At 40.5% G+C, this 22,307-nt stretch overlaps 1 protein-coding gene across 1 annotated transcript in view; it reads left to right on the top strand.

Annotated features, from left to right (window-relative positions):
* FAXC (failed axon connections homolog, metaxin like GST domain containing) overlaps positions 1-12,788 on the top strand; it is a 35,773-nt gene extending 22,985 nt beyond the window's left edge. The window contains exons 3-6 of the mRNA XM_075597510.1: positions 1,089-1,285; positions 2,477-2,694; positions 5,854-5,970; positions 10,985-12,788. Of these exons, the coding sequence (XP_075453625.1) occupies positions 1,089-1,285; positions 2,477-2,694; positions 5,854-5,970; positions 10,985-11,274 (822 nt within the window). The 3' untranslated portion in view covers positions 11,275-12,788. The remainder of the gene's footprint in view (positions 1-1,088; positions 1,286-2,476; positions 2,695-5,853; positions 5,971-10,984) is intronic.
* The last annotated feature ends 9,519 nt before the right edge of the window (positions 12,789-22,307 follow it).

Here is a 22,307-nt window from a genome sequence, read left to right as displayed (position 1 = left end):
CCAATCCGCAGACGGTTTGTGGTGGGGGGGACGGATTTGCTCAAAACAACCCGTGGAATTCCAGGGAACAGATTTTTACTGTTTCGCCCATCCCTAGTGCTGTGTCATAAGACACCTACCGTACTGATGCTGGAAGCGTTTTATGGTCCATACGAGTAAATCAGCTTTGTTCTGGTGACGGAAGATTTGTTCTGGTGCCGGAAGGTGTCTTCTAGAATAGCATGGTTTAGTAAATATGTGCTGTACATTGTGTTAAATACAATATAAAAATATATATCATTTTAATTTGCTAGGAGAAATGCAACACATTTGAGGGGATATTTGTGTTACAGCAGCAATCCTGGACAGTTTTTTTTTTTTTTTTACAGAATTTGACCCCGGGGTACAGTTTTTTTTCCGTAGCAGAATCTCTCCTTTTGGCTCTGACAATCCCCTGGTTCCTGAGATACTTACAGTGTTAGTTGCCAGTTTACGTTCTGGATTTCTAAAGATGTTGCCCGCAGTTATCCAAGCCGTTGCGGCATCCCATTGACCCGATTGGATTTGGTGGCCATTTTTATTTCCCAAACAGGAAAAACAAAAAAACTGTAACTGTAAGTATCCGTAAAGAACCGGAAAGTCCCCAGAGCTAAAAAAAAAAAAAAAAATTAAAATAGGATTCAGCTCTCGGTTCCAATTCGTACAAACAGAAGTAAAGAAAAAAACGAGTAGTGGGATTGCTGCTTTAACTATCTTGGGCTTTATTTGACACCTTACAGTTATTTAGCAAATATGGGCTGTAAGGTGTCCGCGGCTCTGGAAGGTACGGAACTGGTTAGTAATATGGCCCATTATCTTTACACTATTTCAGTTTCTTCTAAGCAAAATGTACTGCACTGTATATGTTTCCATAGTTCTAACAATGACCCATTAAAAAGACGCATATTTTTTCAGTTCTTTTTTTGCTGTTATACATGATTTTAGGAGTTGAAGTAGCACTTATAATTCTCGCATCACTCCATAAAGAATTGTATTCCGAAGTGTTGGTGTTTATTTGTTTTTGCTTGTTCACTGCACTCATTTCTGCTGTTTGTGATGCTGCGTTTCAGAACTACTTTGACGGGAAGCTGTCGCCGCAAGGGAAAATGCCTTGGATAGAATATAACCACAGGAGAGTATCCGGCACTGAATTCATTATTGACTTTTTGGAAAGTAAGCTTGGTGTAAATTTGAACAAACACCTTGATCCTCATGAAAGAGCTGTTTCCAGAGCAGTCACTAAAATGGTTGAGGAACACTTGTATTGGTGAGTTCACACTACAAAGCTTTTCATAGCCTTATGAGTTAAACCGGCAGCTTGGACTACTGCTTTGAAACCTGCTATAGAAAGCAAAGGCTGCTCATTATATTAAAACTAATTAAAAACGGCATTGAATTGAATTTACATTTTTATTGTAGAAAGTATTATCTAATACTACAGAACTGATTTAGTAAAAAAAACCACATATTGCTTGGATTGCTCCTTTAAATTTTCCATTCATATAACGTTGCATCGTCCCTTTATTTTGACACTTTCTGGTCCCTCTCTCTCTGTGTGTTTGCCATTATGTTTTAGCCTGCTTACCCTGTACTGCTGCAACCTGATATTTAGCATATATTTTACTGCAGGTAATGTTTTATTTATCCTAACTGTACATCTTTACATAATTTATGCACATACAAGTGACCGGGGGATGTGAATTCATCCAATTACCCCATCAGAAGGTCCACAAAAAAGGAAAATAGGCACATACACGTACTTGTATGATCATTTTTATTATTAAACCAGTGGTGCTCAAGTTCTCTAAATAACAAACACGTAACCTATTAGCTCAGCTTTAAATACCCCCAAGACAACTTGTTCGGGTATGTACTGTATTGACTTGAAAATCTGTCCTTTAAGTAGAACGTGAGGACTTTAGGAACTTGAGCAGCACTGTACTGTATTAAACATATCAGTGATATTAGTTACATTTGGTCCTACATGTGGTTGCAACTATAGGGGAACTTGATGCACGTTCATACAGGCTATTGTCCTAAAGCAAACACTCTAATTGTGCCAGTAATTTTTTGTCCACAAAAAGATAACACAGGAGGTCTGAGAGTATAAACATAAATCTGTAGAAAATCTACAGGCGTCAAAACAAGGGACATTTAGATGCAAAATGGGATGAAAGGAAGTAGCCTTTACAAGAGCTTAGGACTAGGTCATAAGAGTAATTACAGATAAATAAAGCTGACCCAAACCACGGCCCACCAACCAAGCAAGCTCTCAATGCACCTAACCCATAGCCCGACCATAATGATCCAACCCCAGCCCATCACAATGACATCTTAACAATTACTCTATAATCTAACCTATAACCACACCTTTGTTTTACTAACTAATGTACAGTGCCTTGGATAAGGGCGCTATATAAATGTTGTTATAAATAAATATATTTTTTTATCATTGCAGGACTTTAGCATACTGTCAGTGGGTGGACAATCTTCATGAGACCCAAAAAATGCTCTCTATTGCTGGTCCGCTTAGTGACTTACTGAAGTGGATTCTATGCCACCTTACAAAAGGCATAGTAAAACGAGAAATGTATGGACAAGGCATCGGACGCTTCTCTGAAGAAGAAATATACGTGCTGATGGAGAAAGACATGCGATCTCTAGCTGGACTTCTGGGTAACGGACAACCAATGTTATACTTCTTTCAATTGCTGACCTACAGATGTAGCCGATGGCATTACACTAGTTAACGCACAAAAGAATGCACTAAATACCACGTGTCTTATCTCCTGAACTGTTGTTTTCCAATAACACTGCTGTTAAGTGATGCTCCAGTGTTAGCGCAATGTAACTTAATAACGTCTGCTAAATCTGTGCTGAAGCAACTGTACACTACACAAGCATGTTTAGCCCTAGTAAATAGACATTAGACACGTAATACATACAGTAGTAGAGATGGGTAAACTTAGTTCTAACATTTGGATCACATTTTTTGTTTACTTTTTTCACATTTGAATATGTGAAAATTTGCAGTTTGTTCGCTGTGAATTTGAACTTGAGGGAAAAGTTCACCCATCTTTAGCTATTAGTTAAAAATAGTAGGGCTACGAAGGGTATAAATATCCCACATGACTTTGACTGACGACCAATAAAAGATTTCTAAGCATCACCTAGGTGATTTTCCTATCCTTATCTATAATTAGGATAGGAGTTGGCATTTTACATGTACAGTACTGTAATCCTATCTACATAACTGATTTAAGACAGATACATTGCATCTGTATTGCAACTTCATGGGCAATGCAGCATATTTTAAAGCAGCAAATTCTCCCCAAATCAAGTATTTTTAAGTCTTATATTAACCAGGGGTTGTGATATTTACATTTTAACTTTTGTCAGTAAAAAACAAAGATTGCTGTGGGGTCACCCATTCAGAAGGTGCAATGTCATCGCATAATGATGTCACAGCTTTCTATTGGCCGCCATAGTGAGCCTGATCCTAGTGGCCATATTGTTTCTCACAGAGCAGAATTCTTATAAGGGAATTTCCAAATGAAGGCCCAGATTCACAAACGGGAGCTTGTCTCCGCTCTCATTCATATGAATGGGAGTAAAGGTGGGCTAAAGCTTAGCACCCTTTTGTGGATCTTGGCCTGAACATCTCAGGATCTAGGGAATCCATGAATCTTGGATTGCCACCGTCAAGCTTTGGGGGAACCCTTTCTTCAAAACTGGTAAAACAATCTATATATAAATGCAGAAGGGCAGCACAGATACAGTATATTTTGTAAGATTTACCTCCTCTGAAAGTAAACACGATTATGGCATTATGTGTTCAGTAGTTTGAGGAATTAAATTATAGGAGCATAAGAACATGTAACTGAGAAGAGTAACCTTGAAAGACCTATGGGAGAGATCTTTCATGAATGTAATGTTTTATATGTATTGAGGTCTGTTTTAATTTACTTTTCACTATACACAGGAATGTATCAGAGCACTTTGTAGCTCAGTCCTGATATATGCAGTTTTCTGAAGATTTCTCCTTTGAGGTTTGAGCTCTTGTAGCAATGCTGCTTGCATGATATTATATAGAGTAGAAAAAGTAAAGAAGGACTCCTAGTGGAAAGCGTGATGAAATAAACTAATACATAAGTGAATATCTTGAAGCTCCAACCTTCACATAGACTATGGGCTTAGTCTATTTAAAACCTAATGGTATAGGACTGGAAGAGCGCAGGTTATTTTACAAAATGCAGGTAATAAAAAGTTAAAACGGACTGGTCAGCTACTTGTTGTCCACTCCAGTGTTTTCTTCTTACATGGCTTCCTTAGGACACGTCCAGATAAAGAAAAGGCAGGACATAGTGTAGAATGAAGAGTACAATGCATTACAAAACGTAACGTAGCAATCACACGCACATGTTGTAAGTATAAAACGGGAATGTAGTGCAAAATAGCAGATGGTGATGGTAATACTGTCAGACCTCGAGGCTTCGATCACTCGATTTCCCCAGCATCTGACATCACGTCCTGTGATGTCACTTCTGGTTTCACTGCACAAAGAGATGTCTCCAATACTCTGTTTTTCACAGACAGAACAGCAAAACAGCTCTCTGTAAGTAGGGCTCAGGACTTCACCACAGCTGGCTTCATCAGGAATCAATAATCAGTGTCCCTACTAGTACACCTTATTTATGGCTGCCTATTAGACTATAGCGTCAATCACAGCAAGATACCACTTAAAGAGCCCTAATCTAATCAATACATGAAATAGTTATAACAATCCATACATAAATACACATACAATCTTCTTACAAATAGTTTAAAGTGCATAACATAAATATTAAACTAATAATAAAACCTAAAACATATGACAAATGCACGTTAAATACTAACTTTACTCAAGGGATCTACATTTAGATCCCTTGAGTGAAGTTAGTATTTAATGTGCATTTTTCATGTTTTCATTTTTATTATTACTTTAATATTTGTCATGCATTTTAAGCTATTTCTATAAAGATTGTATGGATTGTTATAACTATTCCATATATTTATTAATTAGGGCTCTATAAGTGGTATCTTGCTGATTGACTCTATAGTGTAATAGGCAGCCCTATATAAGTAGGGTGACCAGACCAGGACTTTGTCCTGACTTTTTTGGCCACTGTCCCGGTTTTTATCAGTGCCGGCCGCTCGTGCACATGCATGATCGGCACTTGCTGGTCACGCATGCAGGTGCTGCTCGCGATTGCGCGGCCTGCAAGTGCCGATTGCGCATGCATTTGAGTGACTGGCAAGCGCTGATTGCGCATGCGCAGTCTGTGTTTGCACATGTGCGTTCGGTGTTCACACATGCACGGTCGGTGCTCGCCAATCGCGCATGCGCAAACTTTGGCCCGGTTTTTCCCAGAACAAATATGGTCACACCATATCACATCACCATCTGCTGATAGAGACTCCTCCTGTGCTTTTTTGCACTACATGCCTGTTTTATATCTACAAAATGTGAGTGTGATTGCTACATGTTATGTTGTGCGGTACATTGTAATTTTCATACTACACTGTCATGCTTGTTATTATGCAGAATTATTGTGCTATTCATAGGCAAAAACCATTAAGCATTTTTTAAATCATGACAAAATGTTTAAAATGGCGGCATTGCTAAAAGTACAGTATAGATACTATACTTAATATGGTTACTAAATGAAGACGTTTTAGTCGCTACTTGTGTCTTGTTAATAAGGGAGCTCATAGTCTTAATCATAAGGAGATGAGTGTGTACATTATGTCTGTTTATTAAATCACTAAACTGAGGCTACTTTGTATTTTCTACAGGTGATAAAAAGTACTTAATGGGACCAAAGTTTTCAACTTTAGATGCCACAGTTTTTGGGCATTTGGCTCAGGCAATGTGGACCTTACCAGGGACAAGACCCGAGAGACTAATCAAAGGTAAAAGCGAATGGTGTATCAGAGGGGATAGGATAAGAACCAGAGGGTGAGGTGTAAAAGCTTAAAGCAGCAATTCCCTCTCCCCTTTTTTTTTTTAAATTAAGCTTATTTGAAAAGGGTGGGTCCCCTGGAGACGATTCGTGATCCCCTGGCGTCCGGGGGCCCTCCAATGTTACAGCTTTTTAATGTCTGCCCTGGATCGAGCACGACAAAGAAGATATTTTCTGTTCAGGAGGAAATATTCTTCCCTCGAATAAAAGGAGTACCATCTCTGGAACGGGGGAACTACAGATCAACTCTGGGGGACCCTGGTTCAGATACTTAAATTGCCTCCTCTGCCACAAAAAATAGGGCTAGCGTGGATTGCTGCTTTGAACAGACATAACCTGAAAATATGTTAAGTTTTGTTGGATATTGTACAGTGACCCATCTGTTGTCCTTAAAGGTCAAAAAATAGAATCAATGTAATTGCCCACCTTACAAATGATTCAATTACCTTTAAGTAACTGTGTTACTTAGTTGTATCTGGTAATAATTATGTTTTGCTACTTGTGTTTATCTGTTTGACGAATGATGACATCATAATCACTTTGCAAATAAAAAAAACAGAGCAACAAGAGGAAGTTTGCAGTGGCTTTGAGAAGTGCCAGTCCCTTGAGAAAAAGGCTTGAGAGAAAGATGGTAAAAAAAACCTTCCCAATAATTTGTTTACCAGGGAATTTGTTTCCCTGAAATAGATGCTCCTTGCTATCTACTGGAGTAAAGCATGAGGAGCAATTCAATTATCATTAGCAATCAGTGACTTTTTGATAGGACTCAATTCTTCTTTAAGCAGATGAAGATTTGTGTGTTTGGACGTTTGTTATCGTACATTCATTTATTTTATTTACAGATGTAGCAAGACGTACTATTTTTGTGCCGCAGACCAGCATGCTGAAATCGGCAGCCCGCCGCAGCACCAAAACATTATGTTTTGTGCCCCGAGAGGATTAACACTGCGGAGGTCCATGCTTCTGAATGAGGAGAGGAGGGGGGAAATGCTATAGGACAATACTCTGTACTAAGTCATCAATGGGGCTGAACAGGACATTTAACACTGTCCACACCCTTTGATGACGTAGATGACCAAATATGGTCCTATAGTATTCCCCCTCATGACGTAGAGACCCATATTTGGGCATCAATGTCATGCGGGGGGTTGCACAGACCGGAGATTGCTTCTTACCTTCAGAGCTGCTGGGGATGGCACACGGAAATGGAGATGGCTGCGCAGCTCATCTAAAAGTTTGGATTCGGCATCTCTGTCTCTCCTCAGCTGATGGCCCAATGGGATTAATTCTGCAGGATCCCATTCAGAAGCAGGGACCACCGCAGGCTTAATCCTCCTGGGCCGCTTACTGTTTACAGGGTCGTCATCGCACCCAGCTGCGGTGCGGTCCCCGGGACGCACACAATTATGTCATGATGATTTTTAGAGTGGCCCTGAGCATCAATTGCTCTTATAACCAGCGCTGCATTTTAACAAAGTAATGTCAGGAGCACTTCTTTGAAGTGTTCTCCTGAATCATAATAACGTTGGTAGGTGTTTCTTGTTCTTCCAATTATTCGTTTTTAAACGGTCTTCGACTGCCGCTTCAGGATTAGTAATGTAAGAACCAGTGTCTAAAATAATATGTATGTGTTTTGGTGATTATAAGAGCGTTAATTAATCCCTTCAGTACTTCAGCAATTTTTCTGCTCTCCAGAGTGTTACATGTTTTCTTGCAGCGAAAGATTTAAATGAACTGGATGTGTTTTTTTGGTGGTCACTGTCTGCAAAGGGGTGAGATTATATAAGAGGGGAATTAAATGAACAAAATCACAAATTAATTCAAACTGACCTGAAAATTACAGGAAGTTTTCACTAGCTTTCCAGAAAGGAACATTTTCCTTGATAACTGGGTTATAAACCCTAACAGACTAACCCAGAATTACATGTAGTGCTGCTTCCCCCACCCTGTGGGAGATTTAAACTGGCTACAGTCCTGTGTGGTGCTCGATACCTGTTTAGCTCAGGAGATACTGAGTGTTCCGCGATGACTTGGGGAAGCAGGACAGGCTCATGGTGATCCATGATGTTCTTTCTTGTTGCCAGTGCCTCCAGCCATAGTGGGCTCCAGTAGAAATTAAGGCAATCCCCACCATGACACTCTTTTATCCCCATACATTTGTCCAATAGATTGCGACTCAGCCAGATATATAAAAAGGGAAGGTCTTTATTATGCAGCCACTGCTGATGTTCTTACAGCGATTGCAATCAGTTGGCGGGATAGCTTCCATGCTCCTTGATGTACGGGCCTGCTGGTAATGATGAGGCCTCACTAGAGTAATGGAATGCACCCAGCCCATGAGGGACTGAGCACGTCTTCCTTCCAGCCGGGAGGAGACTCGGCTTACATCCTCATCCCTCAAGGAGGAAGAGGGACTCACTCCACCCCACCCTGTGAGGGCCGGGTTTCTCTCTATAATTTAGGACATCTCCTCTTTAGTGCCAAAAGGGGAGGGCACAGGTTTTGTATCCTTATTGGACAGACACAGACTCCAATGTCATCTCCACCTCTGCCACTCAGAGGCTGCAGGAGGACGGGAAAGCCCCAGAGGATAGCCTGTCACTGTCTGAATCTTACTAGAACTTACGTGACAGGGAAGGCAGAAAGATAGCTGGCCCAGCCATGGCTATATACATATTTGATCAATTTCATGGATATTAAACTTAGAAATAATACCAAGTTAAAATTGATATCAAAGAAGAACTGAATTTCAGTCAATAAAAATACCCCTTATGAGCACATTCACGTCTCAGACAGGTCGACAACTCTGCTTTTCTCTGTTATCTCCTAGTATACAGTGCTTTCACTGCAGCCAGGGATTCTGGATAATGACATGCAAATTAGCACTCACTGTATCACTTTAATTTTTATCCTTTTTAACATGGATCCCTATAAGCATGCTGTATTTCAAAGAAAAAAAGATGGGCACAAAAATAGCATTAAATCCTTTATAGATCAAAATATAAAACCATCAAAATAGATTGCACTCACAAATGTAAAAATTTGCCTGGTAACTGGAGTCAATACTCCCACTAAGACACAGTTGCTTGTTTCCTGCTCTCTGCCTCTAATCGTTTCGGGGGCTGTGTCTGCCCGGAGCCAGGAAATGTCATTTCTAGTTGACCCTCAAGCCTAAAAACAGTGGCTTGATGAGTGGACAACCCCTAGGGGGATGTCGGTTGCGTTTCCACACTCCGAAGAGTCTGGTGGAGCGGCGTTCTTCATGACTGTATTCACCCGGATGTTGTGACCGTAAGCCGGAAGTGGTTTTTGCTGGGTGGAGAGAGATGGAGGTGTGAGAGCCGATGTGTGCAGTCTCTATGTGACCAGCAGTTAATCTTACTCAATTGATTAGTTTAGTTTAATCCTACGCGTTTCACCACTTAGCAGTGGCTTCATCAGGGAGCGAATTCTTCAGATCTGAAAACATCTTTATAAACCTCATCCAATCAGATAAAATTCCCAATTGATAAAACCGTCAGTTAGAATGTTAGGTATATTGATTAATCCATCCTGTCTATCAGTGGTTTTATAATGTCCATTGAATGAATAAATCACATTGATATGTGCATATAAAATAGCTTATTTATAAATAAATAAAATAATAAAAATGCAACTCCTACCAAAAAAAAACCCACATGTGAAACCAATGCCCAATAGCACCTGGTGAACTAGGGGAGATTAAATTAAAAACACTTTTATTTTTAAATGTATTCTTTAAAAAATGTTGTGCGTGTGTATATCACCGCTGGTCTTCTGCATGAATTTAACACATTAATGAGTGACTACAACCTTTACTGGGCGCTAAGCTTGATATAACATAGAAACTAACTCCATAGCTCAATCAGTGCCTGCTGAGTCTTTGTATATGCCTGTGACAATTTGTGTTCTTTATGAGGCACTATCTGCACAATAGTGGTGAATGATACCTTTTAATTGATCATTCTTTTTCTGTTCCTAATGGTTTAAACTATAGCTATGTACCTGATACTTTTTCTGTTTAGATACAAGTTTTAGTTATGTTTTGTAACTTAAATGTATCACTATGGTCTCACTTTATGGCTGATATCACATGGTAATCAGGTTGACGACAACTACTGTTTCTTCACATCACTATAGAAATATCTACGGAGTAGTTGCACTGCTCTGATTGTCTTGATAAAGACCAAAACGTTGATAATTTATGAACAAACTACACTTTTTGACAAGTCCACTGGTAGTGCCTATCTGGGAGTACACTCTCCTACCAGTACTCATTTACAAGTTAATATCCATGCACAGGCTTTGAAAATAACAATAACTAAACCACCCGAGAAGCTAAGACAGCGAAATAAAAATGATTGAAACCAGAGTTTTCCAACAGTTTTTTTTGTTTATCACAGACAACTTAATTGTTCATCCTAAAGCATTCAGTGTTCATGAATAAAAGCCAGGCTGCAAGAGAAAGCTGTCAGATGTGAATTGCAAAGTGTTTTTGGGGACCTCTTCTATGGTGCTTATGGACCTCCTGTGCTGCAGAGACCACAGTCCCTGTATTACACTAGTAAATCTATTGAATTCACAGATTCATAGTACATACATGGTGTTGACTTCATAACAACAATCAGAAAAATAGTATGAAAATATGAATGAGGTCGATCTAAATGTTTGGACTGGGGACTGTTCCTTAATGTAAAAATAAAATAAATATATAATTTTCACATTCTTCCTATCACATCTTGTCTGTACAGTAGAAAAACAATAGACTTTTCCTTACTTCTCAATGTAAAGAAGTCTGCTGAGGGGTCATACAAGCGTACACTGATAGCTTACTCAGCTAGTTCGTGTATCATTTGTACTGGGCGATGTGTTGGTTTCTACCCACTTCAAATCTTTTTAGAGAATGAACGTGTTATGAAACTAACCTGTTGTTTTACCTGTTGCAGGTGAACTGATCAACCTGGCCATGTATTGTGAAAGGATAAGGAGGAAATTCTGGCCGGAATGGCACGATGACAGGGACAACACAACGTACGAATCAGATGACAGTGGAGAGGGGAGCAAGACACACACCCCACTGCTGGAGTTCAGCTTTTATTCAAGGACAGGAACCTTCGACGATGAAGGAACAGAGAACAGCATTTCCCAAACCCCTGACACAGATTTCACAGGCCAATCTCTCTTTGACTCTGACGTGGACATGGACGAGTTTACAGATAATGAACAATGCAAGTGAAGCACACCGCCTCTCCTTCCAGAGAGATACCACGTGATTTAGGCCACACGGGTCAGCTCTGCAGACAGGCCAACTGGCTAGATCAGTTAGATTATATTAATACAGATTTTGCACATATCATTGGTCTAAATTAGCCTTATGTCTGTCTGTGAAAACATTCAACTGGTTGGTACATGTAGTCGGTTGTGTTTTAAGGATTTGGTAAATATGTGGCAGGCCGCCACCACTAGAGGGCATAGTATTGGAATATTACCCAAATTAGATGCGTTTCTAGATTAAACAGCGTAAAACATTGTAGCGGACTGAATATTCTTTTCAAACTATGGCTTGAACACCTTCTCATAACCTTTCCAAATTACCTGCGACATTAAGAGTAGGTATGTGTACTGTAAACTTGTGCAGCTGAAGTTACTATAGCACTGGCATATGTATCTGAATGTGTTAAGCTAGAGGGGTAGGATGTAAGTTTTAAAGTTTCTATGCTATGAGTACTGTGAGTGTGAGTGGTGGCAGTGTGGTGATCCCTATAAAATGCATAGCATGCACTTTGTGTATGTGACATCACTGGGAGGGTAAATATACGTGTAGCAGATGTATTGAGTGGAAAAGATGGTTTTATTCAAATATATATATATAAATGTGATGCACATATGAGGTTTTTTTTTAGCCTGTTTCTGTTAAATAATTGCAAGTTCATTCACATATTACAATGGATTGTTCACTTTATTTCTCCACTTCCGCAGTAAAGAGTTGTTAGATTTTTTTCAATACTTTTTATAGCAGGGGGGGGGAGGATCAAGTTCTTCACATAATGTATTGTTTTATTAATGAAGTACAAACTGTTTGGTTAAAGAATAGACTGGATGTTATTACATATTGATGGGAAGTCTGGTCCACAAACATACTACAAATGTGAGAATGAAAAAAATCTTCCAACACTTTTGGTCTTGACTTTTGGGTAAGTTGTAAACTGTTTGGAACTGATTGTTATGCTGCCTGTATTACAATGTGAAGTTCAGGACACACTAGTAGCCATATGTAATAATACATTATTATTATTATTATTATTATTGTAGGCAGCTTACCTTTGGCACGTTAGTTGCCATCATTTTACTATATTTTAAGTTAAGCAGAATAAAAGAATATATCAACATGGTCCAAGCCTACCGCATTTGAAATATTGTACCTCTTAATATAAGGTGATTAACTTAAGGTGACCAATATATGTCTACTTACTGTATATTGCTGTCATTACCAAGTCACCACTGAGTTTTCTCTAAGGAGGATTGCATGCTAAGTACCCAAAAAATATTCCACCTGCAGAATCGAAGAGAAATGCTGATTTTCGCCTTCACAGAAAAGGCACTTTAATAACTTCTGTGAAAGTTTGAAACACAGGTTTTTGCTATTTCCTGACATCTTTTTCTAAAATTATCCCAAATATTTTTTTTTCTGCAGTATGATGATACAAGTGTAAATGGTGAAAAATAAAAAAATAAATCGTGAAAAATCTCTACAGAAATCTCTACAGAATGACACAAAATACATACAGGAGATTTGTTTTTATGAGCAACAGGAAAAAATACCTACTGATATTTTTGCTGAAAAAAAAATCATATTATATTACTACAGTACAGGCATACCCCGGTTTAAGGACACTCACTTTAAGTACACTCACGAGTAAGGACATATCGCCCAATAGGCAAATGGCAGCTCACGCATGCGCCTGTTGGCACGTCCTGAACAGCAATACCGGCTCCCTACCTGTACCGAAGCTGTGCGCAAGCGAGGACACTATAGAGCCTGTTACAAATGCGTTATTTACATCAGTTATGCACGTATATGATGATTGCAGTACAGTACATGCATCGATAAGTGGGAAAAAGGTAGTGCTTCACTTTAAGTACATTTTCGCTTTACATACATGCTCCGGTCCCATTGCGTACGTTAATGCGAGGTATGCCTGTAATTGAGTATTCTCCACAGCTCTTTATCTGCAGTAGAACAATTAATTGGTTAATACAGTATATTGGGAAATCTGTAAATAGTGGGAGAGATATAAAATTCAGTAAAAGCGGAAATAGTTCGTTTCACCCACTCTTAGAAAATATAAAGCAAAACGGAGTATGATGAAACATTGTTTAACAATATAGTGCTCCAATATAGTGGTGGCTCAAAGACTAACATAAGGGTCATTACGAGTATTTCAGGCATGGGGATGTTCTGCACATTGGGACTCATGTAACCTTCTATTCTAAGAAGGAGATGTACAAACTGAAAAGTACATAGAGATTGTAAGCAACCTTGTGCAATATCAAGATATAGCAATTTCATTAAAGTACATGTGTAGGAGATATTACTTGGAATGATGCTTCATAAGAGAATTACATATGGAGTATATTGAAATCCTTATTTAGTTACTACAGCAAAATCTAGACCTAGAACTGTTTTGCGGGGCTATCACAGAAATGGCATAAGAAATGGAAGACTAGAGAAGAGTAACACATAAATGAAGTAAAGGACAGATAATGATGTACAGTATGCACATTATGCTCCATATCAAGTAAGCCACGTTATGCCGTAAGAAACCTTCTAGTGCCGGAAGACACGGTGCAGCCCAATCAAGTGAATATGAACACAAAAAAAGAGTAACCACCTGGTGCAAATATAAATAATTTGTGCGTTAATAAAACTGGGCAACATGCGATTTCCACACTTAAGTGACAAAAAGGTGTCTATTTAAAAATAGTTATAAAATGCTTAGCATAGATGTGACAAATATTAAATAATGAGATATATTAAACCAATTTGCTGCTTTTAACCCAGACGAATTGTCCTTGTAGTTCATGTAGTAGATTTTCTTTAGGATGTGGGGAGCGCAGAATTATACCCGAAATAAAGAAAAAAAATACGGTGCACTGCTTCTTGCTACTTGGATATATTTTATTAAGTTCTTACAGATATCTCACCCACATGGCACCAGGGGGTTACAGGCAATGATATATCCTATATGGTTGCCAAGCGGCTTCTCCAAAAATACTGGACACAATGGTGAAAGGTGTGACGCGCTCAAGACACACATGAACGGACACCCTTCTCACCTCCCTCCACTCCATGCTATTTCCTCCTTGGACCCACCCCCAGGCTCCTGACACCTCCTCCTGATTGGCTGCATAACCCAGCAGCAGACAGTCAGAATGGAGGAAGCTGCCCAGCCCCCTAGCAACAGCCCTTGTCTCTCCCTGCTCAGGGAAATCACACGGCCACCCAAGCCGATCAGGTCTCTATGTCCAGAGAAGTAATACTGGACACATACATGGTATTACCTCTAATTTTTTACTGGACAGTGTGTCCAAATACGGTACAGTCCAGTTCAATACTGGACACCTGGCAACCCTGAGCATGTATTGTATTGTATTGTATTGTACAGTATGTCTTTATTTGTATAGCGCCATTAATGTACATAGCGCTTCACAGTAGTAATACTCATGGTAATCATATAAATAACAAATAATAAATAGATATAAATAACAGGTCATGGGAATAAGTGCTTCAGACAAACGTAACATTTAGGAAGAGGAGACCCTGCTCCGAGGAGCTTACAATCTAATTGGTATGTAGGAGAAACGTACAGAAACAGTGGGAGGGCATTTTGGTAAGTGCTTCTACAGGGGGCCAAGCTTTATGTATCGTGTCTAGTAATATCAACGGTTCTACTCATATGCTTCTTTAAGCAAGTGTGTCCTAAGGTGGGTCTTAAAGGTGGATAGAGTGGGCGCTGGTCGGATATCGAGGGGAAGGGCATTCCAGAGGTGTGGGACAGTCAGTGAGAAAGGTTTAAGGTGGGAGAGGGCTTTAGATACAAAGGGGGTAGAGAGAAGACATCCTTGAGCAGAACGCAAGAATCGGGATGGTGCATAGCGAGAAATGAGGGATGAGATGTAAGTAGGGGCAGAAGAGTGTAAAGCTTTAAAAGTGATGAGGAGAATTGCATGTGTGATACAGGATTTGATAGGAAGCCAGGAGAGTGATTTGAGCAGGGGAGACGCTGAGACAGATTTAGGAAAGAGTAGAGTGATTCTGGCCGCAGCGTTTAGGATAGATTGTAGGAGAGACAGGTGAGAGGCAGGAAGGCCAGACAGCAGGAGGTAACAGTAGTCGAGACGGGAGAGAATGAGGGCCTGAGTCAGAGTTTTAGCAGTCGAGCAACAGAGGAAAGGGCGAATCTTTGTAGTATTGCAAAGGAAAAAGCGACAGGTTTTAGAGACATTTTGAATGTGAGAGGAGAATGTGAGAGTGGAGTCAAGTGTGACCCCTTGGTAGCGTGCTTGGGCTACTGGTGAATGATGGTACTTCCAACAGTAATGTGGAAGGAGGTAGTAAGGCCAGGTTTGGGAGGAAGTATGAGGAGCTTTGTTTTTGTCATGTTAAGTTTAAGTTGGCGGAGGGCCATCCAGGATATCTCAGAGTGGCATTCTGAGACTTTGGTCTGTACAGCAGGTGTAAGGTCAGGGGTTGAAAAGTAAATTTGTGTGTCGTCAGCATAGAGGTGATATTTAAACCCAAGGGATGTGATTAGGTCACCTAGAGAAAGTGTGTACAGAGAAAAGAGAAGAGGTCCCAGGACAGAACCCTGCGACACCCCCACAGAGAGATCTATGGAGGAGGAGAAGGTGTTAGCAGAAGAGACACTGAAAGTACGATGGGAGAGGTGATCCAGGATAAAGCTTTGTTACGAATACCAAGTTTATGGCGAATGTGAAGGAGAAGAGGGTGATCCACGGTGTCAAATGCTGCAGAGAGGTCAAGTAATATGAGCAGAGTGTAATGACCTCTGTCTTTGGCAGCATGGAGGTCATTAGTTATTTTAGTGAGGGCTGTTTCAGTCGAGTGAGCAGTGCGGAAACCAGATTGTAGAGGGTCTAGGAGAGAATGGGCATTGAGAAAGCGGAGCAAGCGAGAGAAAACAAGACGTTCAAGGAGTTTGGAGGCAAAAGGCAGGAGCGAGACAGGTCGATAGTTAGACAGACAGGTAGGGTCAAGCTTGCTGTTTTTGAGTAATGGTATAACAGTTGCATGTTTGAAGGAGGAGGGAAAGGTACCAGAATAGAGGGAGTTGTTAAATATGTGTGTGAACATAGGGGTTATAGTAGGAACAAGATGTTTTAGGAGATGGGACGAAATGGGGTCAAGAGGGCAAGTGGTAGAGGGAGAAGAGGAGATCAGTAGTGATACATCCTCCTCTGTGACAGCGGAAAAAGAGTCAAGGAAGGCAGGAGGAGAGTTAGGAAGCAGTGTAGGATGGGAGGAGGATACAGAGGGGATGTTCTGATGAATGGATTCCACCTTTTCCTTGAAGTAGTCAGCAAAGTCCTGAGGTGAAATGGAGGAAGAAGAGGCAACTGGGGGTGGTTTGAGTAGAGAGTCAAAGACAGAGAAGAGTCGGCGTGGGTTAGACTTGTGTGTGTTGATTAGTGAAGTAAAGTAAGTTTGTTTAGCCTGAGAGAGAGCAGAATTGAAACAGGATCGCATTAATCTGTAGTGAAGGAAGTCTGCGAGAGTGTGAGATTTCCTCCAGAGGTGTTCAGAGGAACGAGTGGAGGAGCGCAGCATGCACGTGAGGGAATTTAGCCAGGGTCTGGGGTTAGAAAGGCGAGGGCGGCAGAGAGAAAGCAGGGCATGTATATCAAGAGAGGAGGATAAGGCAGAGTTGTAGCTCCTGACCAGGTTGTCAGAGTCTGTAGCAGAACTGAGAGAGGAGAGGGAGAAGTGTAAAGCGGAATCAAAGGCTGGTAAGTTAATAGGGCTCAGGTTTCTGCAGAAGCGAGGGGTAGATGGAGATTGAGAAGGGGAGAAATGAGAGAGAGAAAATGAGATGAGGTGATGGTCAGAGAGAGGAAAGGGGGAAATGGAGAAATCAGAGAGAGAAAAGTTTTTGTGAAAACTAGGTCTAGGTAGCGGCCATCCTTGTGGGTGCTAGCTGCAGTCCACTGTTGAAGGCCAAAGGAAGAGGTTAGAGAGAGAAAGCGAGAAGCCCAAGGGAGAGAGGGATCCTCAATATGGCAGTTGAAGTCCCCAAGGAGAAGAATAGGGGAGTCTGAGGAGAGAAAGAAAGAGAGCCAGGATTCAAAGTGAGAGAGAAAGGCAGAAGGGGGATGAGTGGAGGTAGGTGGGCGATAGATGACCGCCACATGGACAGGAAGAGGAGAGAAGATCTGGACAGTGTGAACTTCAAAGGAGGGAAAATCAAGCGAAGGAGGAATAGGAAGATTTCGGTAACGGCAGAGAGAGGAGAGGAGAGAAGTAGCCCCATGCCTCCACCCCTGCCATCAGGACGCGGAGTGTGGGAGAAGGAAAGGCCACCATAGGAGAGGGCAGCTTCCAGAGCAGAGTCAGACTGAGTGAGCCAGGTCTCAGTTATAGCAAAGAGAAGCAGGGAGTGAGAAAGAAAGAAGTCATGTACAGAAAGGTACTTGTTAGAAAGGGAGCGAGCATTCCAAAGGGCACAGGAGAAAGGGAGAGAGGAGTGAGGGTGGCAGGGGATGCGTATGAGGTTGGAGGGAATGACACCAAAGGGAGTAGAAGTTGCATTTGACAGGTGAGTGCGAGAGCAAGTAGAAAAAAGGCAGGGACTAGGATTGGGAGAGATATCCCCAGAAGCAAGGAGAAGCATGGATAGAAAGAGGATGTGTGAGGATGATTTGTAGGGGTGTGCTTTAGTGCAGGGTGTATAGCTGTGTGGTGTCAGAGGGCGCAGGTAAGAAAGTAGTTCATGTGAACTGAGAAGCGGTGAAGAAAGGAGAGATGGAGATATTTGAATAGAGTTGGAGACATGGGGATGATAGAAAGAGATGTGTATTTTTGAAAGAAGCGAGGTCAGAGCAAATATAAATAGTAGCAGCATCATGGCAGCAGTAGTTTAGTGCTGAGATGTGTGGTCTGGGATAGAAAATGTCCACCTTTCCAGCGTAGTTCACATCCAGGATTAAGGGCCCGTAGGTGTCCTGTAGTCCCCTTGTTTCCCTCCTCTTGAACTCCCTGTTAAACTCGACCACTTAGAACTGGGCCACTTTGAATCTTGGGCTGCTTTCACAGCTAAGGCTGCTCTGTCTGCTCTTATAAAGGCCTAATAAGTCACCTGACAGAATTTATTTCAGCCCAACCACCTTAATAAGCATGTGTGAGGCATATTAACAAAGATGTTTTTTTTCAACAGGGTCTTGTCATGCCTAAGCGTTAGTGTAAGTTAATTTAATTAAGACTAAACTAAAGGCTACAACGAAAAATACACATAGCACAGGATTGCTTGCAGACAGACAATTCAGATATGTTTTATACCTGGGAAGAGAAGAAAAAAGATAATAAGTAATTCAATAATCTTAGCAACTAATTGTAGCAAAATGCACAAGGTCAAGTGAATAGGCAGTAAGGTTTCGTTCAGAGCTGAAAAGTGTCTTTAGGAATAACACTATTAAGTACATACAGGTCTATATTTTTAATGTACGCAGTTAATTGTTTATCTTTTTTTTATGTCAATTGTACTGTGCTGTTTTTTGAGAGACTCTAGTTCAGCCCCATAGCATACTTAATTGATTGAATACACAACTACAAATAGTGCTATTGATCAGAGTCTGGCAACAGAATGTTGTAAATAAATTGATGGAAAAAAAACATTTAGAACTTGTGCACTTACAGTACGTATGGTTCTTAGCATAGAATTGTGCTGACGGGAAATAGTTATGTGGAATTATAGAGAGAAGTTGCTTGAACTTCACATATCCAGTTTTATATAATATTAGTTGAAGTGCGCTATAATAATAATAAAAAAGTTTTTTAAAAACCATATATAAATAAACATTATATGTAAGCGCACATACTGAGAATATATGTATTGGAAAAAAAACATTTCTTTAAAACGCAGATATAAAATGATTTAATATAGGCTACACGAAAGACTAAACACAATATTCCTATGTCCTCATGTGAGTGTTAAATGAATTGGCTATCTGTTAGGAAACCACTAGTTCACAGAAAGATATTTTGAAAAACAAGCAATGTAGTGATGATAATAATGATAATGATAATAACAATAATGAATAATTGTAATAAACCCAGTCACTTATGATACAAGTTTTGCTGCCCAAATATAAAGTGACCAATCCTCTTCATCCGAATAACCTCAAACGTAATATAAAAGTAATAAATACTCCAATACCTGGTGAATATAACTCCCCCTGGGAGAGGCTGCTCATCCTTCTTCCTCCTTCCCTGGATATCAATTCCCTCTGATGACCTGATGCCTCAATTTCAAATTGATCCTAAATACTGGGACTGAGTGTGTCCGGCAGCAGCGTAGAGAACAAACGACCGCACATGAATCTTCTACCGCGTCTCACTTGTGGTAGATACCCAGAAATGTAACTTTAAAAGTACAATGATTACTTTTTTGTTGGTGTAACATTTAAACAAAAATTACATATAAAAACAATATGACTAACAAAACCACATTAAACAGAATAAGTGCTGACCGGAGAGATAGAGGAGATTCTTTTATTTATTTGTTTACATGTAACATCAGTTTGTATTATAGTTTATCATGAAGATGTTACAGATTTTTTATCAAAGGAGCATGCAATAGGAATTATGTATGTGGTGGGATAAGCGTCTATATATGCTTCATGTTTTTTGCATTTTGCAGACCAAGCTGCCTTTTTTTTTACATTACATTTCCCCCCCTTTAATATGTGCATCAATAGAATCCACACAATGATAAGTAATTAGCTAAATTGCCGATAGATCCGTTCTCCTGTGATCGATCGGCGAAGATTCGGTTCTAGGGTTCACTAAATGACTGCAGAGGAGTATTGACTTCATTGACTTTGTAAATGGTTGCTATAGAAACGAAAAAGGCATGTTACATTATAATACATGAAAAATTTAATTCAGAGTTTAAAAAATATTGCTATAAGTATTTTCTCATAATACAGAACAGATTTTAATTTTTTTTAAACACACGTAGTGTAGGATATTGCGTGGTCTGCAGCTTTAATGGACAATCTTTGTATCTTCCAAAAAGTTCAAGCAAACAGCATGTGCATGTTTTACTGCAGTTTCAATGAATCTGTAAAGTTGCACTGGTTGGGTTTCCTATGGCTGCGAAGACAAAAGTTATCAATTGAGTAGATTCAATTTGTTATATTAGTCTTTAACCCAGAAACCTAGTGGGAGGATTCACTACAGTACGCTTGGCAAGTATTGTTACAGTATGACATTGTAGCAGGCATCGGTTTTCTGGTCCTTTAAAGCTTAACTGCAGTAGTCTCCAAAAGGACCTGGACAGTTTCATCCAATCAAAATGTTTAACGAAGGGTAGTAGCTAGAAATACCTTTTTTTTTTATTATCAAGGTTAAAAAAGACAGCTCCAGTGAGTTTAGAACTTGACATATTCTATTTAATCTCTGGACTGGCTGGCTTTCTGAAGTGAACTCCAGCCAGAGGTATGTATTAAATTCATTTATATAAAAAAAAAAAAAATCAAATGAAGATTGAAACATGCACCTTTTAATTGGATTAATATACAGTACAAGGATAATGGTACATGAATATGGTAACCAATCATTCCTAAGCTATCCATATGAGTATAAAACATATTGCACTCCATTTCTGACCCTTCCACAACTGAGCAGTTAATACATCTTGGTAATAATTGCACCCAGATAGCTGTCCTATTTTTTCTCAGTTGATTCTTGATTGAAAATAAATGAATAGAACTTTGATTTCTGGGCTGCCTCACTGACTTTGTATGGGCCAAAAATGTAACTCACATACCTGCTTATATATTTCAAAAAGACAAAATATGATTATCATTAGCAGAGACATGCAACGGCCAGTGGTGGCTATTTTTATAGTACTTTGTGAAATAAATACAGGTATTCTTGCCCTAAATGTGTTAGAGGCTGCTGAATTAGTAACCCGCTAGTATGTCCTGCATACTTCTTCCATACCTATGTGATTTGGATTTCACTCAGGACCTGGGCGTTGCGAGCCCACCGCCCCCCCTTTGACACCTACTCACTCTCCCCCTCCCCCCATGTATTTCTCTCTCCCCTGTCTCTCACTCTTCCCCGCTCTCTTCCTCACTCACCCCTCTCTCTTCCTCATTCCCTCTCTTACATTCCCTTTATCCTCTCACACTCTACCCCCTTCGCTGTCAATCAACCCCGTTCCCTCAATCCTCCCCTCCTCACACCCATCACCTCCTCCCCCCTGACCACACACACAAACACTGAAAATTCCCCACACAATACCCCCACAATAATTACCCCCCCACAAAATACATACAACATCCCCATCCCCACATGCATACACCCCCCCATCTCCAAATGCATACAACACCACCACCCCATTCCCAAATGCATATACCACCCCCATCCCTAAATGCATACAACACCACCCCCATCCCCAAATGCATACAACACCACCCCATCCCCAAATGCATACACCCCCGAATCCCCAAATGTATACACTCCCCATACCCAAATGCATACAACACCACCCTCTCATCCCCAAATACATACAACACCACCCCATCCCCAAATACATACAACACCACCCCATCCCCAAATGCATACACCCCCATCTCCAAATACATACACCTACCATCCCCAAATATCCCCCCAATTTCCAAATACAACCCATACAGCCCCACCCATCCTCAAATACAAACTCCCCCATCCATAAAATACAAACACCACTGACTTACCTTGAGGATAGTCTCCGTCCTCTGGTGCTCCTGCTCTCCTAAGCTGCTGTGAGCCTCTCTCCCACGCTGGGCCTGCCTCTTTCCCTGCACCAAGCCTGTCTCTCCTGCCAGTGTGCGCCGGAAGCTGGGCCCAACCAGAAGTCTGCCTCAGCTTCCGGCATGCACCGACATAAGAGAGGCCTGACATGGGAGAGAGAGGCAGGCTGTAACAGGGGACTTATCCCTGTTCACAAATGTGCCTCTAATCCAGCAGTGTGGTGGTTAACTGCT

This window comes from Ascaphus truei, chromosome 4, assembly GCF_040206685.1.
Source record: "Ascaphus truei isolate aAscTru1 chromosome 4, aAscTru1.hap1, whole genome shotgun sequence".
In the NCBI taxonomy this organism is placed as follows: Eukaryota; Metazoa; Chordata; class Amphibia; order Anura; family Ascaphidae; genus Ascaphus; species Ascaphus truei.
Note: the sequence above shows the minus strand (reverse complement) of the source record. Positions and strands in the feature narration are given on the sequence as shown.